A 13784-nucleotide genomic window follows, 5' to 3' on the forward strand; every position below is an offset into this window, starting at 1 on the left:
ATGATCTTTTTAGAAGTTTACAGGCTGAGTCGGCTGAAGCAACATCCAGTCAGCAAAACCTACTTACTGAGTGTGGACAGAATGGAGACTCTGTACTGTGTGGCAGGGAGAAGAGGCTGCCACTGAACACACAGGCTGTCCGCACGAAGCTGGTAGGCTGACAAGCCGGAGACGCCCAGGAACACTGAGGACAAGAGCAGAGCAGCACTTTGAAAATCCTGATAAAAAGAAATAGAAGCAGATAAACTGAGTATGATTGATTACTGTATAACATCTGCACCTGTCAGAAACTTTGCTATTATATATATATATAAAAAGACTCATGATGCTGTGGAGCAATCAGAGGCACCATCTGGTTTCCACTGCTCTAGTTGACAAGCACATTTTATGCTAATATGATAAAAAATGTCATAAAATGTTTGCATTTTTAAATTAGAAGCTCATCCATTCTGTTTAATATTGCCACCACCTGACATTAGATCCACCGTTATTTAAAAGACAGTCATTTTCCCCACTTTAATTGAACATGATGCCACAAGGAAACCTACCAAAATAAAGCTCCAGCTAAATGTGGGGGACAATAGTCTCTAATTTTGCTTTTTTGTTGTATTTTAAATAATGTTAGTTCCCTCCACATATAATCTGTCAATTCTATTATTAAACTCTTCTTTTTAACAGATTTGTGTTTTAAAATTGTGATGCACAAAGAATCCTTTTTTAGGAGGTTTTTTTAATTTGCATCCATCAGATTTCACTGAAAATCACTGCTTCCTGTTGAGCACAGGGCTTTAGAACAAGCTGGGATTTAGCTAAACGCAAACAAGCAACTCAGGTCAGCCAGCTGAAGCTTTTAGGAGAGAATTCGGTGTGGATAAAGCAAACAAATTACTTTCATATTTTCCTTCTTGCTTGCAAAACTTGCTGATATTAACTGTTAATGCCTTGATGTTTATGCTGAGATCATAGACATGTGTGTTATATTTAGTGTTTTGGGGTAAAGAATGTGCAGACAGGGTTTGCAGTACTTCAGATGTAACATTAATGGTCATATAAAACGTATAAAACCAAAAAAGTGGTCAATAATTTGCTCATTTTGTGTGATTTTTTTTTTTTACATAAAGCCATATGGGAATATACAAAGATTACAATAAAAATGAATATTAGTTCAGTTTAACACAAAAAGAGTGTGTTAATTTTGGCCATCCTCAAGTTCTAAGGTTAGGTTTAAAAATTTTCCTAATAAATAAAGATATATATTTCATTTCCTGTAATCTGAAAGATAATTTCTGTCATCCATGGTTTTTGTACCATCTTAAATGCAAATGCTTAAACTGTGTGTTCATTCTCTGTCATTCTAATTATTATCATCATTATAAATACATCGCTTTATTAAATATGATCTTGCAAAAAAAAAAAATTCTTTCACAGCATAATGTTAAAAATATGGGTGTGTGTTGGCAAGAACCTGGCGCTACACATATTGTGTCGCCATACAATACATATTGAGACTGTGGCAGAGCAATTGCCCTATTTTCTTCTGAAGAGTATGTCTTAGAAAAAATCTAAGTCATACTAAGTAGTAAATGTCTCATAACAACAAATCGTGAGGCTGACTGAACCAGTGAGGCTGAACATTTAACACAAGCTGGTTCTCGTGTGATTTTGTGGTGCAGAGTAGAGCTGCTCAAAGTGTGCTGTGCTGCCAACTAGTGGTTGGAGGTTTAGATGTAAAAACAAAGGGAAGACGTTGAAGGACGCTCATAAATAATTCATTAAATATATTCTTCACCTAATAAAATATTGCAATATATCCCTGAACTGAGTTTTCCCCACACCCTTAGTAAAAAAATAACATTTTACACACAAAATATATTCTGTTTTACTTAGATAATTACATTTCTATTTGCAGAATCTCTTTTTTTCATTAGCAAACCTTGAAAATAAAACTGTTAGCGGATATTAAAGCCTTCTGAAGGAAGTCAAACAGCTGTAATTCAGGTGCCTGAAAGGCTGAAACCAAGAACATAATTCCAGACCATATTGATTTTATCGGGGTGAATTTATTACTTTGATTCAATGGCCCCTTAGCTATCAATAACAAGGCACTGGTACATGTTGCTTTTAATACATCAGTGCAGGGGTGCCTGTTTAACTCTATGGTGCAGAGAATGCACAGTACCCATGGGAAATATGTTACTACACATTATTAAATTGACATGTGAGTAAAAATAAATCTGTTCCTCCAGGGTAACATAGATATGGACACAATTTCATACACATGAAACATTGGCAAATTTGATACATCCCAAATTATATTTGGAATGACGGTTTCATGGAATTTGCTGTTTCAGAATATAGCCCATGTTTTTCGCAGTAATTACTGAGCAGGTTTGGTCTTTTTGCAATAATTATGTACATTTTTTTGTTTGAATGTTGAGCGTACTGTGGAGGCTGGAACATAAAGGATATCAGGGTACATACAGAAAATCTAGATGATAGTTATTTTGTCAAGTGGGTCATTATTTTATAACTACAGGGTATACTCTGTGAAGTAACAATGTATGAGACAATTCTGCTAAAAGAACAATATGTACACCTTCTCTCTGTGGGAAAGTAATGAAAATGAAAGCATAGTTCAAGTTGACAGAGGGGGTGTGGCCTCTACTCCTGGTACCAGATAAACATAAATGAATGATTTAAGCATCTGATTCTCCACATCAATGAAAACATCACAGTGTTTTTTAACATTGTGCATAGACTCAGCATTGTTTTTAAAGCCTTTGTAAGTGCAGAAAAGCTAATGAACACCAAGAATACATATCACATAATTGTCAGTACTCTATAGACTTTTAAAAAATTAGAAGCTGATACTAAAAATGTGGATACTTTTGATTGTTGAGGCTTTATTCTATAGGTTGTCCCCCATAGTCATGAAATGGATAACCAGTCATTTAAAAAAAGAACTAAATTATAGTTTGTATGCTGTTATCTTTAGGTTATCCACCTTTAAGTCCATTGAGCCAACTATATTTTTACATTTGAGGCAAGATAACAATCTAAAGAGATTATCAATGGAGTAATAATAGTGTCATTTGGGGAATTTCTTACTTACAGAGATATAGAGAGTGTGTAGGTCAAAGGTACGTTTAAAACAGATTTTATTAACGGATTCATTCTAAAGCTACGTTCACATGTGACGCACGTTCTTGAACGTTGTTTTGGGACGCTAGCTCAGATGAGGGAAATTAAGACAGTTCGCAGTTTACATTGAGAGCAACGCCACACACCAATACCAAATTAGTATGCAATAGGAGAGGTCCCTACAGTCTGACAAAGAAATATTAATTTCTCTCTGTCAATCTGTGTTTAATTAACTCTCAATGGAAATAAGAGCACATAGATTGAGCCCACACTTAGCATGCATTCTGCCTCTGCAGACTTCTCTGCTTCATTTTCCTGCTTTATATATTATTACTACATTTACAGCTTCCTCCCAAATTTCACAATGGTTTTAGACTTCAGACTTTTTTATTGCATTTCAAATCATACATTTTTAAAATTACACATTAGAAGGATGAGTAAAGTCCTCAGTGGTAATAACCTTGTTATTATCAGACTATTTTTGAATTCACCACTAACTTTTTTTTTCATTTTCTACTAGCACAGATATACACTTAAACTCTGAAAATGTAAGTGTGAATTTCTCTGCTGTGCCCTGTGACAGGCTGGTAGCCTGTTCAGGATGGACCCCACCTTCACCCAACAAAAGCAATCCCGAAAAGGATACATCAAGTTAAGAAAATGAATAGATGGATGGGTGAAATTGTTTGGTAGTGTATTCTGGAGGTCAAATGTAAAGATGCTCACATGTCTTTGCGTTTCCCAGTAGCGGTTCACTTTCTCCTGAAGGGTACAACGCCGACACTTGAACTCTGTATTCTGTTCCACTGAGCAGATTGACTAGGAGAATGGAGTTCTCGTCCGCAGAAGCTGTAGTCTCCAAAATGGGACCTTGAACTACAAAACACATGCAGAGAGAAAAAAAAAGTTACACTCCATGACAGGTAACCGTTGAAAAAAAAAAATACTTACCTTATTTAAGAAAAAAAACAAATAAAGGATAGGACTGTGCCTCAAATGTTGCACTTAATTAAAACCTCAAATATCTGTAAATGTGTCAATACTTTACTTTGGTTTTGATATGTTTTGTAGGACATTCATCTTTTAAATCTTCTCAAGAATGTAAAATTATTTCAGGAGAACGGATGGTTATTACCTGTTTAGCAAAATTCAATTCAGCCAGAGATTAAATGTTGAAGCAGCATTTTTGTCTGATCCAGAGAAACATTGTTCACATTCAGGGTCAATGTTTGTCAGCAAATAGTTTAATAAGAAACCTGCAATAATATAGAAGACGACTTCATCGCACTTACGTACGTGTAGCTGTTCAGCTATGACTAGAGCGGACATGTACCGCACTGAACGCAGGTCCTTGAATGCCCATGTTCACACTAGACAAGCAGGGAAGGGCTTCTACTTTTTTTCCAACTGTTTACTAGCGCATACCCATATCATTCAAGCCAGACAATTATTAACTTCTCCACCATGACCAATTCTCAAGCGGTTGGCACTTCCGTGAATTTAAAGGAACCCTAGTCCTTGATCTGATACATCTAAGTTTGACCTGATTTAGCTTTCAACTTTTGTTCAACGTTTTGTGCGTAGAGCCCAAAAACAGTCCTAAAAATGTGTGTAGCGATACATGAACTATAGAGTTTTGAAAGTGAAAGTTCAAAATGTGCATATACATGCGTTTACATGGACTTTTCATTGGAAGTGGCCACATGAATGTGTATTGCTGAGGGTGGAGTGTCTTTTTTTCATGTATACATACCAAGTAATAAATAAAATCAATTAGATCTATTAAAATCAATTTAACCAAAAAACTGCTACAGTAAGTTTGGAAACCTGGAAATAAAAAATGGCTTTAAAATCACAAATTTATGCTAATTTACTGTATTACAAATGTATCCAAATTATACAAAACTCAAGTCAAAGATTCACTTTCTCGTCTGTATAAAAGGTTTTGTGAATTCTGTTAGAAAGAAATCTTGTGTGTCCCGAGCTCAGAGAAGATCCACAAAGAGTTCTCTTAGTTTTTCAGAGTGAAAGCTGACAGATTTAGTTACATTTTGACCCTCCTCGTGACGTTTTTTTCCAATCCACACAGTGATAGAGAGGCACAGAGCTGGAGGAGGTCAGCGCCTTCATGTAGCCTTGTAAAAACTGCCCCCAATGTATGCATAAATCACAATAAATCTTTTTTTTTTTTTGTACTTTTCTTTCCGAGAATCTTAGTTAGTGTTTAATATCATCATCTCTCTTGCAGTGTTGTGTGTGAGCTGTATGTAACTGGAAAATGAGTCAAATTTAATATTTTGTCACCAATTCCATTCATGACTAAAAAGTACAAAGTTTCTTGGTGATTCCAAAGCTTGTAGAGTTTTTTTCAGTTTGGTTAGAACCAGAACAGACTTTTGTTTTTTTTTGCAGATGATGTGGTTTTGTTTGTTGGCTTCATTGGGTAAATAGTTGGGACTAAATGTGAGCACAGTATTGTTGTTGGTGCAAACACAGACAGGGAGAAAATCTGTTACCCAAACCTCACATGGGGTCATGACCGAAATAATAAAGCTCTGACGGTGCAGGATGTATAACACGGGGAGATTCTCTTTGCTCTCTTTGTATCTCAGCTTATTTTCCCACCAGACGGGTTTTAGAAACAAAGGGTTTCCGAACTGTTCCCTCAGCAGGACTCAAGGGTTCAAGAGTTTCCTCAAACCAAACATGCAGAGTCAGCGTGTTGGGTTTTATCTCCAACATCAAGAGTTCAGATTCTCTCTTTTTTTCTCTTCCTCTCTCTTCCATTAAAGTCTTCCTGTCAGCTTAGTTCTGTTTATGCAAATGGTCAGCGAAGGAATAAATTCAACATCTTTTTTTATCCACCTTGGAGATGTGACAGTTTTGCCTGGAATGAATTCTTCTCATGATGGCTATAAGGACTCCCACCCTCAAAACTTATGCCTGGTGTCTCGAGAACAATGATCAACCTTTTTCAGGCCGCGCACCAGTTTAACACTGAACAAAAGTCTCACAGACCAGTCTGAATTGTCTTATTTTAGTCTTTTTTTTTTTTAGCTTTAGCTTCCGGTTTCTGGATTTTTTTTTTTTTTTGTACATCAAAACGGTCCAGTTTTTTTAAAATTTTTTCTTGATTTGTGAAAAATCCTTAAAGGGAAGATTTAAGTTTTATTATCATGGAGTGGAATTTTTTGCACTTTGACAACTCAATTTAAGTTGATATTATCTTAAAAGATATTTCTATTTTGTTGTGTATTTTACCTTAAAGACAGCGTTGTGTTTCCAAACATTTTTTTTTTCTTAATCTTTATAAAACCAATGGGGGGCCCAATAAGATTAAAAAACCTTTTTCAAGGGAGTCCTGGGCAAGAATCAACAAAAGTTTAACAATTAACAGTTAAAATGCAGATTAAATTACATGTAAATTAATTAATTAAAACATTACAATTTAAATAAGAAATCTCTAGTGCTCGTAATCTAGATTTGAAAGCATTCATGGAGATAAATTAGTTTCAAGTCCTTTAGCAGCATATTCCATGCTGTCCACACTGAGCTTTTCCCAAACTCAGTGTGGACAGACGAAACAGAAAACAACAAATGGTTATTGTAAAGCAGATATCAGGATTTAACATACCTTTTTCTTCATTTTTGTTTTTGCTGTAAGACAATTCTTAACTTTTACAAGTTTTCACAAACCAGAAACAAACTTCCACAAAACATAAACTGTGTTTTCTTGAAACTTTGTCTTCTGTGAGACATCTGCAGTCAGTTCACATTGTCTTTTCTTTTTTTTTGTGAGACTCATTTAAATGTGAAAATGATTTTCCCTTAACTAGTGGAAGTTGATAACCAGATATCAACTTTAGCTTAGTTTGACTTTCAAAATGTGATGGATAAGAAAAATATACAAAAAATGATAAAACCATCACTTGAAAGTTTTTTTCCTTCTTAAATCAACATCCTCTTAACATTATATTTGTTAGGACTCAGTTGCATTTGGCAGCAAAAATATTCCGACACGTGACCGAGGCAAGTTACTAAACGTGTGTCAAAACAGGCATAGATGGATGTGGTGAAGAGAATCTGGTAGCTTTACCCATTGGATTTTATTTTTATTGCCATCCAGTACCAAGTGGCTCATGGACCAGTACCAGTCTGTGACCCAGAGGTTGGAGACCACAGCTCTAGAACTTAAGACCTTTGTTAACAAAGAACTATTAACAGCTGTGGAGACTATCTCACCCGCTAAGGCCATAGACTGGTGACCTAGACCTTCAATCAGAAAACCATCTGAAAGTATTCATTTGGGAAGTGAGGTGTATCAGATTTTTACAATAATCAGCAGGATCTTAAACATCTAAAATTATCTGACTTTTGTGTTGAAACCACTGCTGCCATTGGTTTGATGTCTGCGTGTCTTTACCATTGATGGGCTGGTAGGCGATCCTGTAGCCCGCTGTAGGAGAGTGAGGAGAATCCCAGGAGACCCTGAATCGATTGTACCACTCCTCTGTCACACGAAGATATTTAGGAGACGAGAGTGGCACTGCCAGAGAAGATAAGAATCAGACAACCTACAAGCTTTCTGCAGTTCAACAAAAAAGTGAGGCAGTTAGTGCATGATTGTTTTAGAAAACAAATATAGTTCTGTGCTCCACAGGACATAAGGATATGTTCAAACTGGTAATTCTTTACGTAAAACGACTCCTGCTTAGCAGATGGTAAACTGTATTTTTTGGAAAAAAAGTGACACAATTAAATGTAATTAACATGTGTTTCTATGTACTAAGGTTACACATAATTAACTGCAGTTGAATAGTTTCTAAGTTGATCAGAATCAGGAAAAAAGACCAGAGTTTCTCAGATTTTTAGCGATTGTGCAAGGCCAAATAAAAGGTACAACACCCTCCATTTTTCACAAGTGTGAGTCATCTTTTACAACCATAATGTTGGAGCTGTTTTCCTTTTGGACTTTCCTCTACTGCACATTCCTTGATTCAGTTTCAATAACAAAACAACAGGAGCATACAAACTAGTATCAGTTTTGAGTTTAGTGACTCGTAAAATGAGTCAAAACTTAAATCATATAATTATTAGAAAATCATCTCATGCTGTATGTCTGGACCCCCATTTTTCCCACCGTTCACAGTAGGCAGGCAATTTAATTTACATTGTATTTAGAGAAAATGTTCTCCTCTGGAACTATGACGCATTTAATCTGACATCTATTTGCAAATAGGAAGAGAAACACGCCTGCTCATAAGAGGCAATCAAGAAATTAGTTCAGAAAAATGAATTGGCGCACGACACCATAATTGAATCATTCCAGTAATCAAGGAGCCCTTTTTATGATGAGCAGCCCTCATTAACACAATTAGAAAAACATCAGTATTTGTCATCACTTTAATAAATTATAAACATAAATTTGCATGACATTAAAGTGATGGGAATTAGCATTCTGCTCGCTGCAATGAGGCTGAAAAGCTTTTGCTTGTGTCACATGTCTCCGGAGCTGCCATCATTTTATACAGGTAAAAGCTCACTGTTTGTGTGCATGTGTGTCATGTGACTCACATGTGGATCCCAGTGCAGAGACACTGATGCTGCCGTCTCCATCACTGTACACCGGTGTGAGTGTTACTCTGTACTGAGTGTCTGGTTGTAGAGGTTCAAGCTTCACTGTGCTCTCACTACCATCAACAAACACCTGAAAACACACAAAAAAACAAAAGTATTTGGACAGATGTTCTATACACATAATTCCATGTTTACAGTTTTTTTATTTATATCTACACATCAAAAACCATTACTTTCTCCCCAACCTATACCGTTCCCTCATACCTCTTACCCCAAAACCCAATTCTGAGGCTAAAAACTTAATTTCTCCACATTATGACCAATTCAAGTCACTATTTCGATGTATGGTAATGTAGAGAAAAAAAAGAAAACTATGAATTATATAAACTTAAAGAAATTGGAAACACTTTAGATGAGGTGCTGCAAAACACTCAATATAGTGCTGACAAAGATAGTTAAACATTGGTTAAACTTGTAAGTGTTTAAGTAATATCGCCTTTGTAGACAATTGTTTCCCTTTAGATGTTAATTCATCTTACTAAGTATGTTAATAAACCTTATTTTGTTCAATATGATGATAAATAATGTTTGTTAGAGGAGGCAAGAGGGGAATGTCAATCTGTGAACCAAAGCTGTTGAATGCGTCACCACTGAGCATACAGCAGGCATCCTTACTGTCCATTTAAAAAAAAAAAAAAATTTTAAAACCCACTTTTATCGCATTTGACACAGCATGAGACTCTGTTCTGCTGGTATGTTTTATCGTTTTATTGTTTTAGCTCTGCTTCTATCTTGTGTTTTTATGCTTTTATGTCACTTATTTATACTTTTTATCTCTAAGTCTGCTTTCTACCTGTAAGTGTTTTTAATATTTTAGTAGTTGTTTTTATTGTTCTTTGAGCTTTAAATGTACAGCACCTTGTCTGACCGAGGTCATTTAAAGGTGCTTTATCAATTAATTAAACCTAATTAAACTTAAACATATTAAGGAATGTTATTATAAAGAGTTAAAATCCGGAGTGCCTTTTATATGGATTCATTCATATTGTTCTTATTGATATAAAGCCGTTTAGAGAGCTACATGGCGCTCTGTAAAAACATCAGCCAAATTCTTTTTTAATGAGTTGCAAACAAGGTTGGGTGTTATTGTGATTGTGCTAACGTGTAGCGTTGTCAGACTTGTTTTTTTATGTTTTACTAATAAGGCTGGGAGTTAGCATAGTCACACTAAAGTTTGTTTTAGCGATATCGGTCCGAATTACAAGTATTGTGAATACGCTTATGTGGCTAACACGTATTGATGGTTGGACTGTGCTTCTTTTAATGTTTTACTATCAAGGTTGGGCATTATTGTGAATATGCTAACGTGTAGCGGTGTTGGACAGTGTTTTTTTTGTGTTACTAATCAGGTTGGGAGTTAGCATAGTCAGAGTAACGTTTGTTTTAGAGATAACAGTCTGTTAATTTATGTTTCAAACAAGTGAGTGACAGGTATAGTGAATATGCTAATGTGGCTGACATGTATTGATGGTTGGACTGTGTTTTTTTACGTGTTACTAACAAGGTTGGGAGTTAGCTTAGTCACAGTGATGTTTGTTTTAGCGGTATCAGTCTTTGTATTTCTAACAAGGTTGGGAATTACGTGTATTGTTAAAATGCTTACATGTAGCCTGTTACAAACAGGTTCTAAAACGACTGGCTGATGGACTCATATGTGACTCGCTTGATGCTCCTCATAGCTCGGTGTTCCTTATGTATGACTTTATTTTGAAAATAGACCAATTATTGATGGTGGGTCTTACAATCTAGTGCAATCTACAGTGAAGAAAATAAGGTAAAGTGATATAAATAAATGGTTAGAGAAGCATTATGGAAAGATGTTTTAGATGAGAATGTTTGGATTTCTTAATTACATATTTGATGCTCACTTTAAATGCTATGTAGAAAATCTTTGTTAAAGTTCCTCATTTCCTGATGTTCCTGAAGTCCAACTTTCAGTTTTCAAACTTTTCCAAACATGACAGCGAGGAACAAAAGAACCAGAAAAGGACTTACTTTTTGATTATTATCTGCTGTTACATTAGTTTCTTTTATCACCTTTATTTTCTCTGGGTTTAATATGTTTTTTTCTTCACACCACCCTCCATCTGTGCTCCCAGTGAGGTAAATGGCTACTGAAAAGATAATGGAATGTCTTCTGGCTAAGCCTGGCCTCTCCATCTTCTGTGGCCCTGACACCAGATCGAGAAATTAAAACACGGCAGAGAGGATCGAAAGAGAGAAACGGAGAGAGTGACAGCAGGGGAGGGGCGGTGAGGCCGATTATGCCCGTGTGTGAGTCTGTGTTTAGTGTAAATCAGTTATCAGGGTCAGTGCCTGACACTGAGCCAAAGGGCTCCGAGGAGGCAGAGAGGAACCGAGAACCAGAAGAGTGGACCGCAAGTAGAAGTGTAATCAGTTTTCTGACTGTATCATCTAAGTAGCTGCGGGTATGAAATAATAATGAGTTTCTTCTGACAAACTTTGGGTTTTGAGGACTACAATACCCAAAGGCTTGTGATAATAAGACCTGTTTCAAGGATCTAACACCACACTACAGGGGGTTTCATAAATCAAATACAAAACGATGTACTGCATTTGAAATGCTGCTGAAATCTGTACATGTGTCCCTAATTAATCCCATAACAATAAAAATGATTGTTATGGACTCACCATCTCCTCCCTATGCTCGCTGCTGAGGCTGGCATAGGAAACCCTGTAGCTCTCTACGTGAGGGTCTTCTGGCTCCCACGTTGCTGTTAGGCTCTGGGTGGTTTCGTCAGTCAGGTAAAAAGTTTTCACAGACTGACGAGCCGCTGGGATAGAGAAGAAAATGGTTACCATAGCTGCAATTCAGAAGATGAATGATCTCACCGTTCTGTCTGACAGCCCCAGACATAATACTGTCATGTACATTTTTACAACGTGAAGGCAAACCTTGAAACTTTTTTATATAGTTTTGTCAGCAGGAAAGTAACAAATTTGTAAAGGGCAATATAAAAAAAAATGCAGGAAATATCCAATAGGGAGTGAGAAGAAGTAAAAGCCTCATGTGTTCTGACCACAGTGTCCTACACCCAATTTCTTACCCCTCCCAGTGCACCCACTATCTATTGTAGTCCCGTTCCCTCTCTAATGTGCACATATTTAGCTTCAAATCCCCATATGCACAAAACTACACACACAGATAAATATGCACATGGAAACATATAGACACGTAGAAATACCGACACACATTTGGATCCATTTAAATCTTATTCTCCAACACACCAAGTGCACTCCCACATGATTCAAATTTATACTCATAAATACTTGCAGAAATATCCCAGTTTACGAATTTGAAAGATGGTTTTATTCTGTAAAGAACTTTTTGTTTGTAAAGTACAAAAAGTTATTTATCAATAGTTTAATTCTATTTGATTTGATGAGTACGTGGGTACTGCCCACAGTTTCCACCTCTTCAGGTCAGGTAAATGCAGCTTTTTTTGAGCATGTGATCAGGTGAAATCATTTTGTGGTTTTAGAGAGACATCTAAAGCATTTCTCACCTTTGGTTGTGGGAGCAATTGTTGTCCTGGTCACTGGGGAAATACAGAGTACACAAATCAGATAATCGGATATAACCTTGGCCAAACAAGAATCTGTGTCAATAAACTGAGCCAATTAGAGAGAAATGTGGGTTGAATCATTGATAATGAAATGAACAGCTTTAGAGATTGGTAAAAACAAACAAACAAAGGCACTAACCTTGGTTAGAGAGTATATTCACCAAAGTAAAAACCCTATTGAATCTGGTTGTTACTTACATGTGGTCTCAGTGACAGAGACAGTATCGCTCTCGGATTCATCTTTGAATATTGCGGTCAGCATGACTTCATAGTCAGTAGAGTGACTGAGACCAGTCAAGATGTATCTGTTTTCACTCCCACTCAAAACCACCTGCAGCACAGAGGAGAAATAAATGCACAAAACTCCTGACATCTTCTCTTTGCATCAGTGTAATCTCTCCAGAGGATGTTTTACTGCAACAAAAATATTAAAAAAATAAGTTGTGTTGTTCTGCTCTTAAAATTAAACCACACTGGAATGATAAATGCATCAAATTTTGGCCAAAAAAAATCTATCAAGCTTCATTACATCCCTTTTTGGGGGGTCAAATGCTGCTTAAACTCTATAACAGTGAGTCAAAGCAAATGCTTTAATGTTCGATCTGGACTTAGTGAGATAAAAAAAGCTAAATTTTTATTTTCTTCTCTCACCTCAGATTTAGGCTGATTTCTTGAGTTTTTTTTAAAAATATGAACAATACAGATGATGAACAGTTCTATAACCAACCCTTATAAAGCCCTTGCAAATTCAATCAAAGCAAAATAAACTTTCTTGATTTTTCTCATTGGAAAAAAAAGGCATCAAAAAAAGAAAATGTTGGAAATAAACACATAAAAATAAAGAAAACTCGCTTCTACAATAAACTAATCAGACACATGAGACAAAATAATAAAATATTCTCATTTCAAGACTTAGTAGTAATATAAATCCCTAAATTGGTTGAGCTGCAGAGCAAAGTGAGGTTCCTGCTGAATATATCAGGTCACAAACATCGATTGCTGCTTTAATAGTTTCATACATCTTTTTTAATATGTATTGTACAGAAACAAATCAAACCACAGAGTAAATGCAAAGAGGTCATCAAATGTGTGTCTTTCTTCCACAGAGGGCGATCTAAATTTGAAATGGATTTTAGATGATTCAATAACCAGAAAATGTGCAGAAATTTGTTTCTTTTATGGGCTCTCAAGGTACAGCTACGCATAAATTTGATCAATGAGAGCATTTATTTTCCCTACAGCGGGCGTGTCTTTACTGAGCCACTGTTACCTTTTTATTTTACAGTTCATTTTATTTCATAACATCACATTTGTTACGCATAATTTCTGTACAAATAAAGCCTAATTGAAAAAAGGATGTGCACACGCATACATGTAGATGAGTAAACCTGCATGTATCCATCTCTGTCGTCCTCTAAA

At 36.0% G+C, this 13784-nt stretch overlaps 1 protein-coding gene across 3 annotated transcripts in view; it reads right to left on the reverse strand.

The window, feature by feature from the left end:
- The window catches only part of col14a1a (collagen, type XIV, alpha 1a), a 130152-nt gene that overhangs the window by 65028 nt on the left and 51340 nt on the right, over positions 1–13784 (reverse strand). For all 3 annotated transcript variants that reach the window (XM_024267014.2, XM_024267015.2, XM_024267016.2), the window contains exons 17-23: positions 12564–12696; positions 12306–12338; positions 11431–11573; positions 8716–8848; positions 7565–7687; positions 3868–4017; positions 68–184 (exon numbers count right to left, since the gene is read on the reverse strand). In XM_024267014.2, the coding sequence (XP_024122782.1) occupies positions 68–184; positions 3868–4017; positions 7565–7687; positions 8716–8848; positions 11431–11573; positions 12306–12338; positions 12564–12696 (832 nt within the window). The remainder of the gene's footprint in view (positions 1–67; positions 185–3867; positions 4018–7564; positions 7688–8715; positions 8849–11430; positions 11574–12305; positions 12339–12563; positions 12697–13784) is intronic.

Source organism: Oryzias melastigma, linkage group LG16, assembly GCF_002922805.2.
Source record: "Oryzias melastigma strain HK-1 linkage group LG16, ASM292280v2, whole genome shotgun sequence".
NCBI classification, from domain to species: domain Eukaryota; kingdom Metazoa; phylum Chordata; class Actinopteri; order Beloniformes; family Adrianichthyidae; genus Oryzias; species Oryzias melastigma.